Source organism: Carettochelys insculpta, chromosome 2 (genome assembly GCF_033958435.1).
Source record: "Carettochelys insculpta isolate YL-2023 chromosome 2, ASM3395843v1, whole genome shotgun sequence".
In the NCBI taxonomy this organism is placed as follows: domain Eukaryota; kingdom Metazoa; phylum Chordata; order Testudines; family Carettochelyidae; genus Carettochelys; species Carettochelys insculpta.
The window spans coordinates 72,580,791-72,600,900 of NC_134138.1; the positions used below are offsets into that span (position 1 = coordinate 72,580,791).

General features: G+C 40.3%; 1 protein-coding gene across 2 annotated transcripts in view; it reads left to right on the forward strand.

The window, feature by feature from the left end:
- The window catches only part of NSMAF (neutral sphingomyelinase activation associated factor), a 64,358-nt gene that overhangs the window by 17,988 nt on the left and 26,260 nt on the right, over window positions 1–20,110 (forward strand). For both annotated transcript variants that reach the window (XR_012644431.1, XM_074987159.1), the window contains exons 2-14: window positions 3,837–3,926; window positions 4,025–4,103; window positions 4,194–4,261; window positions 4,352–4,388; window positions 9,210–9,260; window positions 12,920–12,991; window positions 13,424–13,471; window positions 13,567–13,619; window positions 14,167–14,296; window positions 15,403–15,474; window positions 16,179–16,287; window positions 17,773–17,949; window positions 19,462–19,541. Coding sequence is in view for 1 of the 2 variants with exons in the window: in XM_074987159.1 (XP_074843260.1) it covers window positions 3,837–3,926; window positions 4,025–4,103; window positions 4,194–4,261; window positions 4,352–4,388; window positions 9,210–9,260; window positions 12,920–12,991; window positions 13,424–13,471; window positions 13,567–13,619; window positions 14,167–14,296; window positions 15,403–15,474; window positions 16,179–16,287; window positions 17,773–17,949; window positions 19,462–19,541 (1,066 nt within the window). In the remaining variant the exon portion in view is untranslated. The remainder of the gene's footprint in view (window positions 1–3,836; window positions 3,927–4,024; window positions 4,104–4,193; window positions 4,262–4,351; window positions 4,389–9,209; window positions 9,261–12,919; window positions 12,992–13,423; window positions 13,472–13,566; window positions 13,620–14,166; window positions 14,297–15,402; window positions 15,475–16,178; window positions 16,288–17,772; window positions 17,950–19,461; window positions 19,542–20,110) is intronic.

The following is a 20,110-nucleotide window of genomic DNA, read 5'->3' on the forward strand; positions in this document are numbered from 1 at the left end:
ACCTTCCTCCCAGTGGGGTGGGGGGAGGGTGGCCTCCAGCTGCGAGTATGAGCAGCTGGCTATAACTCAGAACCATCAGGCCCATTGGGACAGGGTGTGCATCCACGAGGCCCTGAGGGAGAGCTTCTCCCATGGCACCCAGTAACCATCTCCAGAGTCCCCCAGACGTCGGTGGGACATGAGTTGGTCTCAGGCCTGCGACTGCCACTCTGTCTTCCTGCAGCCACCGCTCCATGATCTCGGTCATCCTCCAGAGGGTGGGATTGTGGTCCCAGTGGAAATCCTCCTGGACATGCCAACTGCCCGTCCAGCTGCAGGTTTGCCCTGATGGGGAGGTGGAGCTGGCCCTTGCCTGGTATAGGTCCATCTGTAAGGAAGACCAGGAGGAGAGATGCTGAGTCAGTCACTTAATGCAGTCCCTAGGGTCATGTCCCCCATCGTGAGCAGTGACCAGCAACCCTGGGCCAGGGACCTGAGTGTCCCAGGAGCAAAGCCATATGTGGCCTGCACAACAGACCCTGCTACACTGGGGCTCCACAGTGTCTCTGGGGCTATGCTGAGCACAGCGACCCTCTTCCCACTCCCTAGCTCGATGGGCTGGCAGCCAAGAGGGGGTGTCTGGCCAAAGACGAGTCCCCTCCTAGGTGGCGGATGAGTTGGGAGAAGCCAGGCACGCTCTGCTCGCCCCCACCCTTCCCACCTGTGGTTTGCAGTGCTGTTCGCAGGAGCGGGTGCCACACTCCTCAGTGTGTTGGGGGAGCAGGCCGGCGTCCTTGTGACCAGCCCACTTCCAGCTGTGGCAGAAGCTGGAGGTCCCCCTGCTCCAGGACCTGGGGCTCATCCAGCCTCCTGTGAGGCTGGCAGCAGGCTGGTGACCATGCTTGGGGGCTGTCTGCTGGGTCCAGATGGTGCAGGCTACCTTGCACAGGATTCCATGTGGTGGGACCATGGCGCGAGGTCCCACCCGAGCTCGCTGGGTGATGCTCACAATATGCCCCGTCTGTGCCCATCCCCCATGCTCTGGGGTGTGTGACGCAAAGGGTATGTACTGGAGTGGCCCCTGCCCAGCACTGACAAAGCCCAGGAGGTGGCCTGTCTGGTGGGGGCCAGCTCCAGCACAGTGAAGAGGCTGCTGTCCTCCAACGCTGTGTCTGGCTCTGGTTTGGGTTGGGGTTCGGAAGCCACGTACTCCTGCTGCTGATGCACTGGCTGTGGTGTGGGGGTCTCGTGCACTGTGTCCTTGCTGCAGCGCAGCAGGGATGCCCACCCCACCAACCGATATCATACAGCTCTCAGGAATAGGGGCAGGTGGTGGGTTCTGTGCTGGAGTGCCAGGCAGCATCCTGGGTGCTGATGTAGCTCTGGCAAAGCTCCTTTACCTTTTCCCAGACCTGCTCCATGTTCGGGGGCACCAGGGCAGTGCCCATCTGCGCATAGAAGGTGAAGTTGCGCCGCTTTGCTTTCAGGTATTGCAGGGTCTCCTCCCACCAACAGGTCTGGGACCTTGGCCCTGGTCTAGGAGGGGACCCGCCTCTTGCTGCTCAGGGAACCCATCCGGCTGGTCCCTGGAAGGACCAGGGGGGTCGTGAGGTGCTTGCTGTTCAGCCATCTGCAGAGCTGGGAGGTTGTGGGGTGCTTGCTGTTCAGCCATCTGCAGAGCTCTCAACTATGGTGCGCCTGTGAGGGCGTAGGGGAGCGCAGGTGGTGTGTCTGCTGCTACCACCACATTCTCAGCTTTCTGCCACAGGCTTTCCCGGGCTCCCCGTGGCTTTAAGAATGGCCATAGGCAGGCACCATAGAGCGCTACTTGCTGTGGACAGGATGTCCCGCAGGGTATCTGCGTGGTGCCTTGGAGGCCTTTTCTGTCAATGGAAGGGCTCCTGGACCATCCAGAGCTGTGTTGTGTCGACAGAGGTGTTCTTGTTCGTGTGGAGTGGGGTACGGCAGTCGACAAAAGTGCTGTGTTCTGGCAAGAGGCTGCACTTGGGAATCTGAACGCTCCCTGGGGTGGTTTTGTTTTTTTGACAAAACCTCCATTTTGTCAGCAAAACCCTCTGGTGTAGACATGCCCCCATGTGATTGCTAGTGCAAACCAGCTAACCTGAGTTTCTTGTCCTGTGCTGGGGGCCTCATTGCTAGTAGTGGCTTCCAAACCTTGAGCCCTTTGGAAATCTGCCCTCTTTTTTGTTTTAACTTGAAGAGGTTGTCTTTTGTTTTAAGGTTGTTTTTTGCCTTTTAAAGCAGTTGCCTATATTTCCTTCCAATCCCATGCTTAAGATAACTATTGAGTGAGCTTCATTAGAGTAACAAGTTGGCTACGTCTACACTAGCCAAAAACTTCGAAATGGCCATGCAAATGGCCATTTTGAAGTTTACTAACAAAGCACTGAAACACATATTCAGCGCCTCATTAGCAAGCGGGCGGCTGTGGCACGTCGAAGTAGGTGGGGTCCTTTCGAAAAGCAGCCCCATGGCGGTGAGCCACGTCAATTTTGAAGTCCCCTTATTCCTATCTGCTCATAGGAATAAGGGGACTTTGAAGTAGGTGGGGTCCTTTCGAAAAGGAGCCGTGTCTGGATGAGCCGCGCGGCAGCGACACGCGCCAATTTCAAAGTGCTGCAGCCACCTGCATGCTAATGAGGTGCTGAATATGTATTTCAGCTCTTCATTAGTAAACTTCAAAATGGCCATTTGCATTTCGAAGTTTTTGGCTAGTGTAGACATGACCGTTATCAGATAACTTGCATGATGAATTGCTATAAATGTATTTCTGAGCAACTGAACTGCATAGTCGTCCTAGAGCTTGTGACCATATCTTGACTTACAGGTAGCAATGCAATGTCATTATTACAGAAATGCTTCTTGTGATGCACTTAAAGTTTTAGTTAGAGGTCAGTTAGGGCTTGAGTCCAATAGAGTTGAAGTCCAGGTGAAAGTTCTTCAGGTTGTGTGTATAGTGCTGAGCTATTCACTAGCATGGTTAACAATTGGTATTAATTAATTAGATGTCTTACACATTGCAAATTTCTAATAACAGTTGACTTACACACTACCAGAAAACTGACCCCTTTGGTGTTAAGAGAAATCTTTGTCAGCTATGCTTTTCTCTAGTTTCACAAAGATACTAAACTTACAGGTAAGGGCCAGACTGTGCAGTTTTTAAAAACTTAAAGGATTGTTCATAATGCTTGCCGTATATTTTCAATAATATGTAAATCTAAGTGGTGGAACCACTGGTAATAATAAATTATTCAAGGCTGTTTGGTAGAGAGAAGCCTTGGTTATTTTGACATAATTGATCACTTCCTGTTTTGTTTCAAACTTGTGCAAATTGAGCTTCTGTGAAGTGTGGTTGGTGATACTTGTTCTGTGGTTTACTTTGCTCACATTTGGTGTGTCTACACTAGGAACTCACTTTGAAGTAGCCAGCAGAGAGTCTACACACATTTTCCCTTATTTTGAGACTGACTTCAAAGTCCTTACTCCATTCCTGGGAGTTTAACTTCGAAGTAGAGTGTGTGTAGATGCTCAAACATCAAAGTTTTACTTTGAAGGTAAGCAACTTCAAGGTTATTTTTGTAATGTAGACACAGCCATTGAGCCATACTGACCTTTGTGGTCCTGCTGGGTTCATTCATGCAATCTGAATCGCTTTCTTGATTAGCATAATAACAGCATAAAAGTTCTGTTTTATGCTTTAGAAATGTCTAAAACACAACTCAGGCATTTGTTGGGAAGAACAGTTTCTAACATCTCTTTAATTGTTACTCCTATCATTCAGCGTATCCCTGCATGAAAAACAATCTCTAAAAACTGCTCTTTTTTATATTTTGTAGGTTTTCCCTGCTCTTCCTTAATCTGGAGGAATACTACTTTGAACAACACACGGCTAATCATATTATAAACAAAGGCTGCAGAGATGAAAGGTAGAAAGCAAGTAGTGTTTTAAAAACTACATGAGTCATTCAGCTGTTGGATCTCAATTTAGTTGTGCAAATCCTTTCTTTTTCTTTTTAATTTTTAGGAAAATTAGAGGTTCCCTAAAAATCTGTTCAAAATCAATTATTTTTGAACCAGATGAGAAAATCAAGCCCATTATTAAGGTAAATTGTACATGTGATCGTTTCATAGTAACTGGATTTCTTTTTGAAATGTCTGTTTAAGGAAATACGTATTTCTATAACTTGCTGCAGATCCCATTGAGAGACTGTATTAGTATAGAAGCACCAGAAGATAATGAAGCAAATAACCCTTTCACATGGTATGTGAATTTAAGATACTTAGATACTCATATCTTTGTTTTTAATAAGTTGAATGCTTGTATTTTTCAAGTACTTTATCTGCATTTTAGGTATATACCTGGAGCGATTTCTGTTGTATCCAATCAGGTAAGAAATACATATACTTATAACATCTATGTGGCTCATAACTAAGAAAAGTTTTGCTAGGATTCCTTAAAGTATTTTCAAAAAACACTATTGAATACAATGAATTGGAAAATAATCTGCCATATTACCTTTCTTACTGTCTTTCACTAGTAAATGCAGAGGAAAAAAAACCAGCTGTTCAAATCAAACTTATTTGAGGCTGACATGTCGAAGGTAGCTCTTAATAGATGGTAAATCCAATAAGACAAATTTACCTCCAAGCTCAATTGCAGACTGCCTAGTGAAAATAGTATTTTTGGAAATGAATGGATGCAGGAGGATCACTTTTATCTTTTAAAAACCAAGGGTATTCCAACCTTTTTTTTTTTTTTTAAAACATCTCGCACAGGTTTTCTGACTCTCCACTACCATTATGGCTTACATTTGTCTTTTCAAAGAGGCAGTTTAAATTCTGTACTGCATGTTCATTAAACATTTCAGTAACTAGTCATGTAGTATCGACATGCATGCATTCAGTGTCTTGGATATGGCTAAATCCAGATTGTCAATAAGATATTCCGTGTTCTAAGCTTCATTTAAAATAGAGTGGATGTAAAGAACCTTGGTTTTTAGAGGTTCAACTCGTATTTTATGCAAAAGAGAGAGAATTTAGAATGTATAAAATGTATATAATTGACACTTCCTAATGTGTCAGACTGTGTAAAGAAACTTTTTTTAGTGTATAAGATTTAGACATTATTTACATTTTTGTTATTGTAGGTATAGTGAATTATAATCAGACAAGAGTAGTGTATGGTCAAGGACAGGAATACTTTCTCTGTAAGCTCAAGCCTCCTTGCCAATGTATGACTGAATAAGAAGCCTTTTGCTTTGACTGTGAGAAATGGACAACTGGAAAGCTATTTTGTGCCATAACTAGAAGATTTACAGTCAACCTGTGGAACTCCTTGCCGGAGGAGGCTGTGAAGGCCAGGACTCTATTAGGGTTTAAAAAAGAGCTCGATAAATTTTTGCAGGTTAGGTCCATAAATGGCTATTAGCCAGGGGTAAAGTATGGTGCCCTAGCCTTCAGAACAAGGGCAGGAGATGGATGGCAGGAGATAAATCACTTGATCATTGTCTTCTGTTCTCCTTCTCTGGGGCACCTGGCATTGGCCACCGTCGGCAGATGGGATGCTGGGCTGGATGGACCTTTGGTCTGACCCAGTATGGCCATTCTTATGTTCTTATGGCTTTGCTCAGGTCCTTAGCTCAATTAATTTTTTGGATTTGGAAAATAAAATGAAAATGTACATGGTTCATTTAAGTCATTGCTCTGAGGAGGGATTGGGGAAGAGGGGTTCAGTATGTAGGCTGCTGGGGAAAGAGGACAAGCCCAGCCCTCTCTCACTGCAGCTGCTTGGGGCCAGGTGAGAAGCACCTGTCTGTGCTCCAGTGGCCTGAGGAAGAGTGCGTGTTCCCAGGCTGGAACAGGTCCAGGTTCTTTTGCCCCCTCTACTCCCCAGCCAGAGTGAGGAGTGCAGTAAACTGTGCACTTTCCCCTCACTGCCTGGTGAAGGGGAACAGGCAGCAATGTTCCTGTATGAATCAGCAGGTGGGGAGCCCTCCCTAAAGGGTGCCTGTGGACTGCAGGGCTTGGAGCTAGAGCACTCCCAGACGGGGGGGCTGGGCATATGCCCACCCAGCCCTTTTCACCTGTGTGGTGATTATGTCTCTTTTCTGTTTGGTGTTATGAGAAGCAAACCCATTCCAGGCATATCGCATTTTCCTGGCACAACCAAACCCTTACCTTGATTTAAGTTATGATAAGAGGAGCCTGCTACCAAATTTGATGATCCTAGATCTTACCATTTAGGAGAAATTCTTGAACCAACTCTTAAGTATGTAATAGTTGCATAACTAAGCCATGGATTAGGAACTATAATGTGAAGGTCACTGGAGAATGTCAAACCACTAATCTCTGATGCATGAATAATATGTGTTAAAACCTGAAAGTGCTTGTTTGGGAATGCAGCTGCTTTCAACCTTCATGTTCCATATTCTAATTTAAATTTGGGATATCTGCTTGAGTTTTCTTAACTGTAAAGTATTCATTTAATATGCAGTGATACGAATAACAGCTGTGTCCAAAAATCTTAAGTATTAGGCTCAATCCTGAAATGTGGGTAAACCTCCATGCCTACACAGAGCTTGTTGCTGGATCTGGACTTTTATAGCCATAGTTTCTTTGATCCTTGCCAGAGCACGTAGGAGCTCTAGTCAGTGACCAGTAACCCATTAGATTTGTACCAAGAGAGCACAAAAAAGATTTGACATCAGTTATTTCGTTGTATATTTCAGTCTTTTTGTGACAACAGACAGGTAGTTGGGGGAGTACAAGCAAACAAAGTATCAATACTAGTCAGCTCAATTGGCAGTATTCTCAGCACACCACTGTCTAACCATTGCCAAATGTTTTGTGGGCATTCCTTGAAAGGAGAGTTATCCAAGAAGCTACCTCATTCTTTTCTAATGTTTACAGGGAGCTTCTTCCAAATGTGAAGGGAGAATGAGATGAGACATAAGTGTGCTCATTAGAAAATATAATGTGGCCATTTGGAGGTGATACTTTTTTTCAGTGAACCATTCTGGCCTGGGAATCTATGAATCTTGAGAGTAAATGAGGTGCCACGAAGGAACCTGAACGTGAGGGCAGTTTGAAATAGTACTAGGGACATCAAAACAGTAAACAGCACTTAACTGGTTAACCATTTAAACCTAGGACCTGCCACCTGCTCCCATCACTGGCTGCTGGTTAAGTTAACTGGCAAGGGCCTGTTAACTGGTAAGCTCACAACTAACCTTCATGCATGCTGAGATGCCAATGAGTTAATGCACCTAATAAGTAGGTAGATTAAAATATTAAGACTAATTCAAAGGATGTTAGAAATGTTAATTGCAAAATAATTTCTGGGAAAAGGCTCTATGATATATACAGCCTTCCAATCAATAGTTAGACTTGAGTGCACTTTCCTTGTATATGTCATTTAATCCTGTAACATTAGTAGAGTCTTCTAGTGACTAGAATAAAAATCCACTGATGCAAAAAGTTGTTTAGGAAATGAAACTTCTTGGTTCAGTTGGACATTTGTGCATTATGTAGGATCTCACTAGCAGAAGTCACTCAAAGCAAGAGTGCAATCCTGTTTCTGTCTTGTTTAATGGAGTAGTAATGATAGCTTAATGGTAGTATCCTGTTTCTGTCTTGCTATTAGAAGTTTAAGGGTAGCACTTTAAAACCAGAAAGTGCTTAACTTGTGTAGCTCAGTGGATTTACTGCCGTTGTTTCTTTGTGGGTCTTTGGCTTTGTTGTTGATAACCAGAAGGTTGCTTTCGTGTGTGTTCAATGATATAAGCCCAGTGACCGCGGCAAACCTCATGAGGTTTCCCCAAAGGCCACAGATCAGATAAGGATCAAAAGCACCAAGTCAGGGTTTATTCCCAAGCAGGGTACAAATAACAGTTGTCAAATATAGTATACTGTACCGATACGCTGTACAGATGTACCTGCAGCAATGGACTGACGCAACCAGTGGGAATTCCACTTTCTCCTCCAAGATATCACGTTGTGTACAGGTGCAAAGAGCACCCCACTGCTGACATGTCAGGTTACCACCCTCCGATGCTACTTAGATACCACCCATCATTCTGTACCTTGTGGTTCGGTTAGGTCATCTTTTATCCATCAGGCTGTCATTTTAGACCCTTTCCTGAACCCATGTCTGTACGTGTGAAGAGTAGGTACCAAGGTATTCTTATTGAGCTGGTGATACCTTGTAATTTCAACTTATGACCCGAACGAATTACTGTTCTGCACCTGGACCAATTACCAATTAGTGTTTTGTACTCATAGCTCTGTGTGTGCCAAGTTCTGTTGGTAGGTGCTTGCCTCTTGCTCACAGTTTAACATTGCTTTTAGCTGTGTCTTTTTTTCCATTGTTGCTTGGCTGTAGGCCTCAAACCAGACCTGTGCTGTATAGGCTTAGGTCTTCCATCTTACTACTGCTTTTTGTTCTTACGAAATACCTTTATTCAGTAGTATCACCAGGATCATGCTAAGGAAAACTTAAATTCTGGGTACAGCTAATTGCATGAAAGGCATCATAACATAATGTAGTTAAAATGTTTAATATGACTGACCTTATTAACATTTGCTTCTATCTTTGGTCTTTACCTAACTTAACTGTGATGTTGATAAGCTGTGTTTTAACAGTCATAAAGCTTTACCTTTCTGAACCTCACCCTCTACTGTCACTAATAAATATTGTATGATCCCCACATATATTCACAGTTCCTGGAAATTTTTAATCAATAAGTAGCTTTAAAATAACTTGATATTATCCATCAAAATGATAACAGTGAATTCTGCTAATACTAGTTGTATAGGATTAAAAACAAAGCAAAAGCTGGAAAGCTAAGCCTTCACGTTTCAGGGCATAAGACAACTTCTGAAAGGAAGAGTTTTAGGAAGACATTTTCCCTACAAAAGGTAGATGCATAACTACTCACTTCTTAGTTTCTTGCACTGTGCTGTGAAGCATCTGGCAGTTGCCACTTTTGGCAACAGGATATCAGATGGGCTATTCCTGGCTATTCATATATTCTTACACCTTTACTACTAGCTCTGTTTTGTTACCACTCCAAATCAATGGAAGAACGCTCCTCCTTGTGCAGACCACCACATACACATCATGAGCACACATACTTGAGCCACACATTTGCATAGAGAATTCATTGTCAAAGCATATTCTAGCTTGAACAATCTTTTTTTTTTTTTTTCAGGCATTTCTCATTAAAGAACAAAACATTATTGCACCGTATAAAACTGAAAGGGTAAGTAGATGTTTTAAATGACTTTTACCAGTCTAAAGATTTTGTATGAACTATGCTCTGATCCTTGAAAGACCAATATTATTTATTTAATTGTCATCTAAAATTTATGGGAACTAATGCAAAGCACTTGTAAGAAGTACTGCTGTGTAATGATGTCTGGATATTTGCCTTATTGTGTGCATGATTTGTCTTTGTCTAAAGTTGCAGAATGCTATGACTTATTATTGAAGTAAACTTTAGATGCATATAAAAACCAGATCAAGGAAAGGCAAATGAAAGAGAATACAGTACAAAGAAACCAGCTTTAATGCATTTGTTGTGTAAGAACACAAGCACTCCAGTATCAACAAACCTCATTCTTTGCCCAGAAGTTATGGGAAAAGAGTGAACATGCACAATAATTCTTTAAATTGCTCAGGAGATTCTATCTTCCTTAGTAAAGGCAAGATTTCAAGGATAACACAGTCCACAATTTCCTGTTTCTGTAATGAACAGCAACGTGTCTTGGGAAGCAATAAACCCGGCTGGATTGAGCTTAATTGTTTGTTTGAGAATTCAAACCAGAAATATTTTATGGTTCAACCCTCATTCTCTTCACTCCATCCCCAAGGTTTTAGAGACTTCCTAGTTTCTACACTATCAAACAATTTAGTTGTTTCCCCTTATTTGGATTGCAGCCCACTTTTTGTGAACTGTGACTATAAAGTTGTGTTGAAAATAATCCAAATCTTACTACATCTTTGAGACTGAAAATTGGCTCCTTGGGAGAATAAATTTTTCATTGTATCTATCTATACTCCAATGTTACTAAATACATCTTACTGTTTAATCTTGCATCCTTAGGTTATATATTTTAAAAATCAGAGGAGCCACATGCCTTCAAGTGGTGTGAAACAGGTTAAAACAACTTTTGCGCAACATGAAGATGTGTAAAGTGAGGGTTTACTGCATATCAGAAGAAGGGAGATACTTATCAAGCATATGACTAGTGTTAAGGAGTCCACTTGAGTCAGGGTGGATTTGGACTACTCTCAGCAGCTGATGGGGAGATGTGCATACCAAGAAAGGCATTCTAAATCCTTTATTCAATCAAAATTTAAGTGTGTTAAATTTGCACATGAATTGGAACTCTTCTGTTTCTCTTTGTAGTCAGGTTTTGAAAGGGGTGTGGTGGGGGGTGGGGAATGGCTATTTTAACCTCCCTGGACACTCAGTAATGGATTTTAAAAGTGTACTCCTACTGGCTTATGTATGTTACGTTTCTTCATGTCTGACTTGTGTCCATTTATCCTGTGGCACAGACTGTCCAGTTTGGCCAGTGTACATGACTGATGGGCACTGCTGGCATATGATGACATATCACATTAGTAGAAGTTCAGGAGGATGAGATCCTGATGGTGTGGCTTATGTAGTTAGGTCCTAATGATGGTGGTGTTTGTATAGCTGTGTGTACAGAATTGGCAACAGGGTTTGTTGCAGGGATAGGTTTTTGGGTTAGTTTCCATGGTGTATGGCTGCTGGTAAGTATTTGGTTCAGATTGGGGGGATGTCTGTAGGAAACACTTAAAATAAATTAGGACTAAATAAGGATTTAGAATGGTTATCTCACTACAGAGGCAAGTTCCCGTCTCTGGGCATTCACATCTCCCTGATGATGTGAGTAATTTTCATCCTCCCTGACTGAATTGGCTGCGTTATCACTGGTCCTATACTTTTCACAAGTGTTTACCTTCTTCGATATACTAGCGTGTGTGAATGTGTGTGTATATCCCAGCATCTGTATTTCTACTCCAATACATCTGATGAAGTGGGTTTTATCCATGAAAGTTTATTCCCGAATAAATCTGCTTGTCCTTAAGGTGTCACAGGATTCCTTGTTGAAACAAAAAGCAGTCAAGTAGCACTTTAAAGACTAGCAAGTTTTTAAAGACAAGTGCTACTTGACTGCTTTTTGTTTTGATAGTGTATAGACTAGCACGGCTTCCTCTCTGTTACAATTCCTTGTTGGTTTTTAAAGTGTATAGTGGTTACACTATATTTTAATTACAACTATTTTCATTGTAGAAATGGTATTTTCAATCTGCCTCAGACTGTAGTATAATCTCTTAATCGTGAAAGTGCAGTTTAAATGTGGCTTTTTTTTTGTTGCATAATTGGACTCGAAAGGAAAACAACATAAAACTTTAGTGCCTATAAGTCCTCCCAGTGAATGACTGAACAAGAAGTTGGACTAAGACCAATGAGTGTGTTTACATTTAGTGGAGATAATGCCGCCTGCTTCTTATGCAGATTGTTACCGAAAAGTGATACCAGGGATTTGAATGGCATGTATGTAGCCAGCATTGCAAGGTATTTGGGTGCCAGATATGCTAAGCATTCCTGTTCCTTGCGTGCTTCCATGCGGATGATGCTCGTTTAAAATCAAGTGCATTAATTAAATTTAAGACTGAACTTTTGGAGGAGAATTATATGCCTCTTGCTCTGTTTTGCCTGCATTCTACCATGTATTTTATATAATAGCTGTCTTGGATGATGACCTAGCACTTGTTCTTTAGAGAACTCTTTTATTGCAGTTTTGAGAAAATGTGTAGAATGTGAGACTCCTAAAGGTAGCTAAAGCACGAGAACGAAGATTTAAGAATTCTAATTGCCTTCCAAAATCTTGAGAGGGTCATGGTACAAAATATACTTTCAGAAGCCTTAAAAGAGCAACACTCTGATGTGGGTACTACAGAACCCAAACCAACACCAGAAAAAATAAATAAATGCATCTTTTCTATTGGTGGCTCATGACGCAGATAATGAAAATGAACCTGCATTTTTCTGCATGCTTTCGATCTTTATTGAGAAGAACCCATCAGTAGCATGAATGCACATCCTCTGGAATGCTGGTTGAAACATGAAGGGACATGTGACTCTTTAGCACATCTGGCAGGTAAATATCTAGAGATGTCGGTTAAAACGGTGCTGTGCAAATACCTGTTTTCAGTTTCAGGTGATGTAAACAAAAAGATAGCTGCATTATCTGTTGCAAATGTGAATAAACATGTTTGTCTGGAATGGCTGAACAAGAAATAGGACTGAGTGGATTTACAGGCTCTAAAGCTCTGAAATTTTTGCATTGCTTTATTTCTGAATGCATGGGTTTTTGTACATAATTCTACGTGTATGAGGTCAACTTTCATGATAAAGATTGCACAACACTACTTGTGTTGAGTGAATTGAATACTATTTTTGTCTTTAGGATGTAAAGATTTGTAATAAAATATAAAGTGTGCGCTGTACATTTAGTATTGTGTTGTAATTGAAAGTAATATGTTTGAAAATGTAGAAAAATCTATAAATATTTAAATAGATGGTATTCTATTATTTCACAGTGCAGTTAATCATGTGATTAATCGCAATGCATTTTCATCGCTTGACAGCCCTGCTTCTAACGCTATGTAATAATGTGAACATTTTGAGACAAATTTTTCTTAAACCCTAAATAGCAGTAAGTTGCCAAACACCACTTGAAAAGCAAACTGACCCCAACAAAGCTGCATTTAATAATTTACAGTATATAAGAATGCCTCCTTCTAAAATACATGTTGGCTGGAAAGTATATGATCGTATAGTCTCTCATCAGTTATTAAATGTACTTTTTGTCATTTTTTTAGGGTAAAACCGAATACCTCTTTCAGCTGGATGTTGCTGGAAAGGTGGATGATGTTATACAGACTCTACTTCAGGTACAAGTGTTTGACAGCTTTGCAAACTTCATCATCTTATTTTAGAATATGTGATGGAGGTAGGCTCTCTCAGCAGATAATTTGAATAGCTTCACCTTCTGAAGGGAAAGCAAAGTATTTATGACACTTGCATAAGATCTCTACCTATTTGCTTTGAGCACCCATGAAAAAGTACACAAATAAAACATGGTGCTCAGTCTGAAATCTGCCTTAAACATCTCTCTTAAAAAAACTCAATTCTTGATGATGCTTGTGTGGATAGACCAGATATTAAAATTTCAAGTTTGAAAAATAGATTTATGTAATAATTTCTTATAAAAATTAATACACATTGTTTCTTTAATATTCATTGTGCAAGTCAGCTGAGTGCCCACAACTGTAGTATAAGTGCAGAATATGGTAGCTAATTTTAACTCCTCCTTTTCTTAATAGCTCAACCGGGCCTCTCATTTGGACAAGCTGGGAGATCAGGCTGCCATGGTAAATTCCTGATGTATTTTGAGGGCTTGATGATGATGATAATGATCATCTAACTTTAATTAGGAACATAAAACATTTTAACCTTTTTTCATTAGATAACTGCTATATTGCAGTCACGTTTGGCTAGAGCACCATTTGATAAAAACAGGTATGATTCTAATTATGTTTAGTACGAAGTTCAAACTTGTTTAGAGATTAAGAAAAGCTAATTAAGCTTGATTAAAGTGTTTGGGGAAAATCTTGCATGTGCATTTTAATTTAGGGCGTCTTCTCTTTGAATTATGACTTAGTATTGTAGCACTTTATATTGAGCATAGAGGGTGGAAAATTTATCCACTTCAATTTAAATTTGTTACCTTTTTATACAACCTCATACTGTTCTGAGTCCTTTTCTGTGAGTTTCTAATGGAAATATGGTATTTCTGAACTAACTTTTTAAAAAAAAAAAGCAGTGCATGTGAAGCTGCCATTGCTTTAAAATGAAGGCTGCTGCGGAATGTGATGGAGACGGTGTAATAACTTCTACTTTGGAGTAGCAAGGAAGAGGTCGGGGAGAGAACTCTGGAAAAATATACCAGAGAACCTGCTTTAGGCATGAAGTAGAATGCACACAGAAACATTACTAGAATTAAGCAGCACCCAGTGACAGATGAAAGTATTTCTGGGTTGGTTTTTTGCTTGTTTACTTTTCTCAGATTTCAAAATGTTTCTGAAACCTTGCATATGGAATGTGAAGCAGAAATGGTGACGCCCCTGGTGACTAATCCGGGGCATGTATGCATCACTGATGCAAACCTGTATTTCCAGCCTCTTAATGGATATCCCGTAAGTAAACAAAATTTCATGTTATTTTTTTTCTTGATTTACTCCTCATATAAAAATCCCTTCTCTTGAAACGCATGTAATAAGCACCGCTATTTAAATGTAAGTTGCTGTGTTGGTTAAAGTAATCAATATTCCGTTTTCCACAATTTTCCTGTGTTCACCGTTCATACGTAATATTTCATATCACTTAAATTAGCGAGATTGTTTCTTGATATTGTCTATTTCATTGAAATTAAAACAGCGTTCTTAATCTCTGATGAGTCAAAAAGTGTGTTTCATTGGTTTACAGGTCTGATAGTAATTATTAAATTGCCTGGTAGACTTTCCTTGTCTGAATATTCCAAGTAAATTACAGTTTATAGGATCTTATTCTGAAGGACTGTCGCAGCATACGGGGCATTACAGTAGATTTTGTGTCTGGATAAAACAGAACAAGATTGACTAAAGATAGGGGGCCTTCTAGGCTCTGGCAGGCTAAACTTTCTGAGGAGGAGTTGCACATGAAACTGGATGATCATTACTTTGTCATGCATGAGATTGTTTTGTTTGTGCTACCAGTGGGATAAAATTATTCCAAAACAGTTGTTTAAAAATATATTCTTGAGCCTGCAATGTATTACCATTCACTTTGTATTTGTGATGTCCTAATGTCAGATCTGCTGCCCCCTGTTCTGAGTTAGGTGAAAGAAATGCTATTTTATCTTTGCCCATAAGGTGGTATCTATAGACTGCAAATATTTTACCCAGCAGGCGTATTCTGCAAGGGGTTCTTTCCTTAGTCTGACAGCTTCCTCATATTTGCCTTCTACTGTTTTGTGTTATTTGCGAACAATTTTTAGAATGAACTGTAATTAATGGAGTTACCACTAAAGTTGCCTATCAATCTAGGTAGCTGCCAGTAGCACAGTAATTATTTCTCTTACAAAATAGCTTTCCATAAAGCAACACGGGTAGGTTTTTCTCTAATACTAAGGATAAATCATGCCTCCAGGGCATTACTTACTGACAAACAAAAAAAAAAAAATCGTGTTTAATGTTACTGATATCATGTATAAGAACGTGGAGTATTAATGTTTTTGGGGTATGTCTTGATTTTTATGTTACAGAAACCTGTGGTTCACATAATGATGCATAATGTTCGTCGCATCTACAAAAGAAGACACGGTCTAATGCCACTGGTAAGCACTAAAGTAACAGGCCAGCTTTCTTTCATTTGTCAAAAAGTAAAATTGGTTTACACACAACTTCAGTGGCTTTACAATGCCCAAATTTGGGGTACATTGACGTCCCTAATGACTTCTTTTGCTGCATGTTCTTCTACAAAATAGCCAGCTTGGTTAATGTGAATTCTAAAGATTTTATATGTAATCTTGACGTATAAGAAGGAATTTGTGTTAGGTCATGTGATGGCTGTGAGACAGTGCTGAAGGGGCAGTTCAAATATTCTGCAGTGAGATCTTGGTTATAAGTGTTCAGTGCTTTTGTTACAGTTTTAATGTAATGTGAGGGTAAACTCAAGGGTTAACAGAACATGAGGGAGAGATCCAAAGGGATTCACTTTCAAGTTGTTCCAATTAGTCTACATTTCATAAAGTTAAAACTGTGTATTGTATCATGTATGAAATTGTTAGATTGCCTCAGGTGTGGACAGATGCATTTTCCTTTTTACGACTGAAAGGAAGTTCATGTGTATGTGGTTGAGGAGGGGAGGAATCTTTACAAAAAGTAATGTATTAGCCAATGTTTCAGCAATCTGCTTACAAACTTATATGGGAACACACTTGAGTTTGGACCTGACCAACGGAAATCTGCTGTTAGTAACATTGGTAGTGGGGCATGTCACTGAATTTCTAGATTTAATTTTTCTCCTTTTGTTTCAAAGGGTCTAGAAGTATTTTGCACAGAAAATGACCTGTGTTCTGACATCTACTTAAAATTCTACAACCCTCAAGATCGAGATGAGCTCTATTTCTATATTGCAACATACCTAGGTTTGAAACTATTTTATTTATTAAATGTCCTACTTCTTTCCCTTATGGGGAACATGTGGAGTTATGTTGTTTTGATGTGTGGGAAGAGGTAGGTCACAGTTATGTATCTTTCTAGTAAATGGAAAGTTGTATCAAACTTGGTAACTGTGGCTTCTAGTTGCCGATGATTTTATCTACCTCTTTGCTGACTTTTTGTTTGTTTTTTAAGAGATGAGTGCCAGTCATTCCTCAGTAGGATTACAGTTAGTGTATTTTACTAGGCTGGGTTTGTATTGTTAGTGGGAATTCATACTGGGAGAGAGTTCTACGTATACATTGGCCACTCCCTTTTGACAGGGGTGTGCAAAAACGGCTTATCAAAAATGCAGATGTGACACTGATTTGCATGGCAGCCACTCGCCCTTCTGGAAGTGCTGTTTCTGAAAGCCAAAACAGCAGTATAGATGGGGTTCCTTTGAAAGGAAACCTCGCTTTTCGAAAGCACCCTTCTTCCTGAAAAAAATTAGGAGGAAGGATGCTTTCAAAAGCAGGGCTTCCTTTCAAAGGAATCCTGTCTGCACAGCTATTTTGCATTTCAAAAACAGCACTTCTGGAACAGCAAGTGGTTTCATTATGCAAATGAATATGAATAGGCAACTCAGCACCTCATTTGCATTTTTGATTGGTCATTTTTGCATGCCCCTTTCGAAAGGGAGGGGACCAGTTTAGACTTAGCCATTGTGAAGACATGTATTTGTGAAATATTTAAGATGCATTGTTGAACACTTTGGGCTGTCTCTTCCATTACTGGGTTCAATGAAGATGTTAACAGGATTGTCTTAGTAAGTAACATAAATAATGTTCGGTAAATAATAAGAAGCTCTCATACAAATCCCTACCCCCTTAGCCTGTGATGAACACACTGTATTTCACAGGGCTGAGAGACGGGGAGTAAAATCTTAGATGTGCTCAAATGTAATCAAAGAAGCAGCCACTGAAGTGCAGAATAGTTTCCTTTTTGATTCTTTGTGGTGTTCATATTGCACCTTCATCCAATCTGTTTTGTTAAACTGGACATTCACAGAAAGGCGAGACCACATTTCACTAACAGATATTAAGCAGGTACTATTAGTTACTTCATAGCAAAACAAATTCCTTTCATGTAATCTTGTCCCTTTAGTAAGCTATGGTCCAAAATCTTAAAGGTCTTGTTGCTAAGAAGATGATTATTCAAATCCTGCAGATGTCATGTTTCTTTTTGCTTTCACAAATGTTTAGCCTTTTTTTCCCCTGTCCATTAAGTTGGACTCCTTGATAACTTTAGTCTGTTTTAAAGCCGTGGATAAGAGCTGTTATAGTAATGCTTGAGGTATGTTGTAATTAGTTTTTTTTTAAAATTACTGTCCATTCGTAGAGTCTTCCACAGTCAAATAATTCAAGGTGCTGAAAAGTTAAATGTGTCTCAGAATAGAGATATAAAGTGGGATTTTTTCTTTTTTGTTTAAGAAAACCATATTACAGAGCAGACGGCTGAGAGTTACATGTTGCAATGGCAGCGAGGTCATCTTTCAAACTATCAGTATCTTCTTCACCTCAACAACCTAGCTGATCGCAGTTGCAATGATCTCTCCCAGTATCCTGTATTTCCTTGGATCATAGCCGATTATTCTAGTTCAGAATTAGGTAAGTAACTTATATAGGAGGGAAAAACAGTCTGTTCATGGTGTACAAACCTGAAACGACTGCTTTGACTCTGGATATAAATCATGCTGCATCAAAACGCCCCTGAGGGTAAAGAACAGAATACTAGTATGTTAAGTGACCATGTCTGCTTTCCCTTTCTGTTAAATGGAGATAATACTTGAAGCTTACCTGTTGGTAAAACCTTTTTTGAGCCATTTCCTAAAAGGGCCATTGTCCTCTTTCCCCAAGATTTTTATGAATTAGTCAACAATATCTGGAGGTTTGTAATGTTAATGGCTTTATGTAACTACTAAAGTCTATGTGGGCCAATTATATAACAGTCTGTTCAATGCCCTACTAAGGTAAAAAGAAACTTATAGACCAGCTGTTGCTAGACTGAAGCCAGAAACACTTTCGAAACAGGAATTTCAAGGCAAGTTGCTGACTGTAAAGGTTAGTTCCTAAGCTGGCTTCCTGTCAAGGTTCTATTTTAAACCATTTGTGTTCTTGGCAGCCTGTCCTCTTCAGGGTTATGAATGTCTTTGCCATTAGTAGGCCCAGTGTGTCTTTGCTTTCTGTAGGGAAGACAAGGAGGGAGAATCAACAGTGCTCCTCAGCTCCACTCAGACACTACCTAATCAAAGGAGGTTGTTGTGACACAATGAAGTTGTCAAGATATTTAACTTCTAATGGGAGATATGCCATTTATTGGTGTCTTCAGACCACTGGGGCCCATGCCAATAGATGTGAGATGTTTGCCCAATTGCAGGGCTGTGGAACATAATATGTTCGCAAAACCTTTCTCCAGAGCTAGCTGTGGTATGAAACTTTTTAGCTGAAGAGTAGCTAAAAAACTAAGATTAAGAACAGGGGATAGTCACTTATGGCAAGTCTACATTACAAAATGAGGTCAGCCTAAGTTATGCCTACATACAGCCACCATAGTAATTTAAATTGCTTTTGTATGTCCACACTACACTTCTTGTATCACAAGTGTGACCTCTCCAGGAGCACTTGCATTCTTTTAACTGTCAGTGTAGGAAATTGTGAAACTGTTTCTCAAATGCAACGGTAGTTGATGTAGTTAACACAGAGGTAGCCGTGTTAGTCTGTACTCCAACAAAACAAAACAGCAGAAATGTAGCACTTTAAAGACTTAACAAAATTATTTATTCAGTGATGAGCTTTCATGGGACAGACCCACTGGCAATTCACTGACACTATGTCAATCTAACTACATCAACTGAAGCACCACATCTCTTGCAGAGGTGTGGTGCTAAAGTCAGTGTGGTGGGTGGATTACATCGGTGGGAACTATGTTTTAGTGTAGGTGCTTAGTGTTAGGTTGAGGTAAGCTGCCTTAGGTCTGTAGTATAGACCAAGCCTTAGTGTGACAGCTTCTCGTGCTTGTAGGAAGAGGAGAAAAATATTGTTGTTTTTCAAAATACTGGTTTACAAGTGATTCCTGTTAGTAGTTGCAATCCATACAGATTAATTTCTTTTCTCTTTTAGATTTGACAAAGCCTGAAACATTCCGGGACCTTAGTAAACCAGTTGGTGCTCTGAATAAGGAAAGGCTGGAAAGATTATTGGTATGTGGAATTCAGGAGTTTTGTTTTATACTTACTGACTTTGAGCTCTCAGAAAGCTGTTTTCCATCTAGCACCCCTTCTGAAGAGGAAATTTGCACAAAACAAAAATAAAATAAGCATTCATATATGTATCCAGATATTTCTAGGATTATTCACTGTATCTCCTATATTCTGCAATTCTTAAAACAGTTACTGAAACTTAGGCTGTGTCTAGTCTGCTGGGAACTGTTGGCAAAATATATGCAAATTGCGGTGTGCAACTTGCTTATCTTTTGCCAAGAGTTCTGTTGGGAGGGATTTTCCTGACATTTGGCCTGTCCACACAACGCCAGCCTAAGTGATTGTGTGCTCAGCACTGGATCCACTGTATCAGTGGGAGAGTGTCTACTGATGACTTACCTACTGCTGCTCAGTCGGATGATTTTATTATGTTGGTAAGAGCTCTCTCCCATCAGCACAGAGTGGCTATACGAGTGATATTACTGCAACACAGCTGTATTGGCACAGTTGTGCCACCATAAGCGTACTGCGGTAGACATGGCCTAGTTCTCTGAAGAAAAAGATGAGGA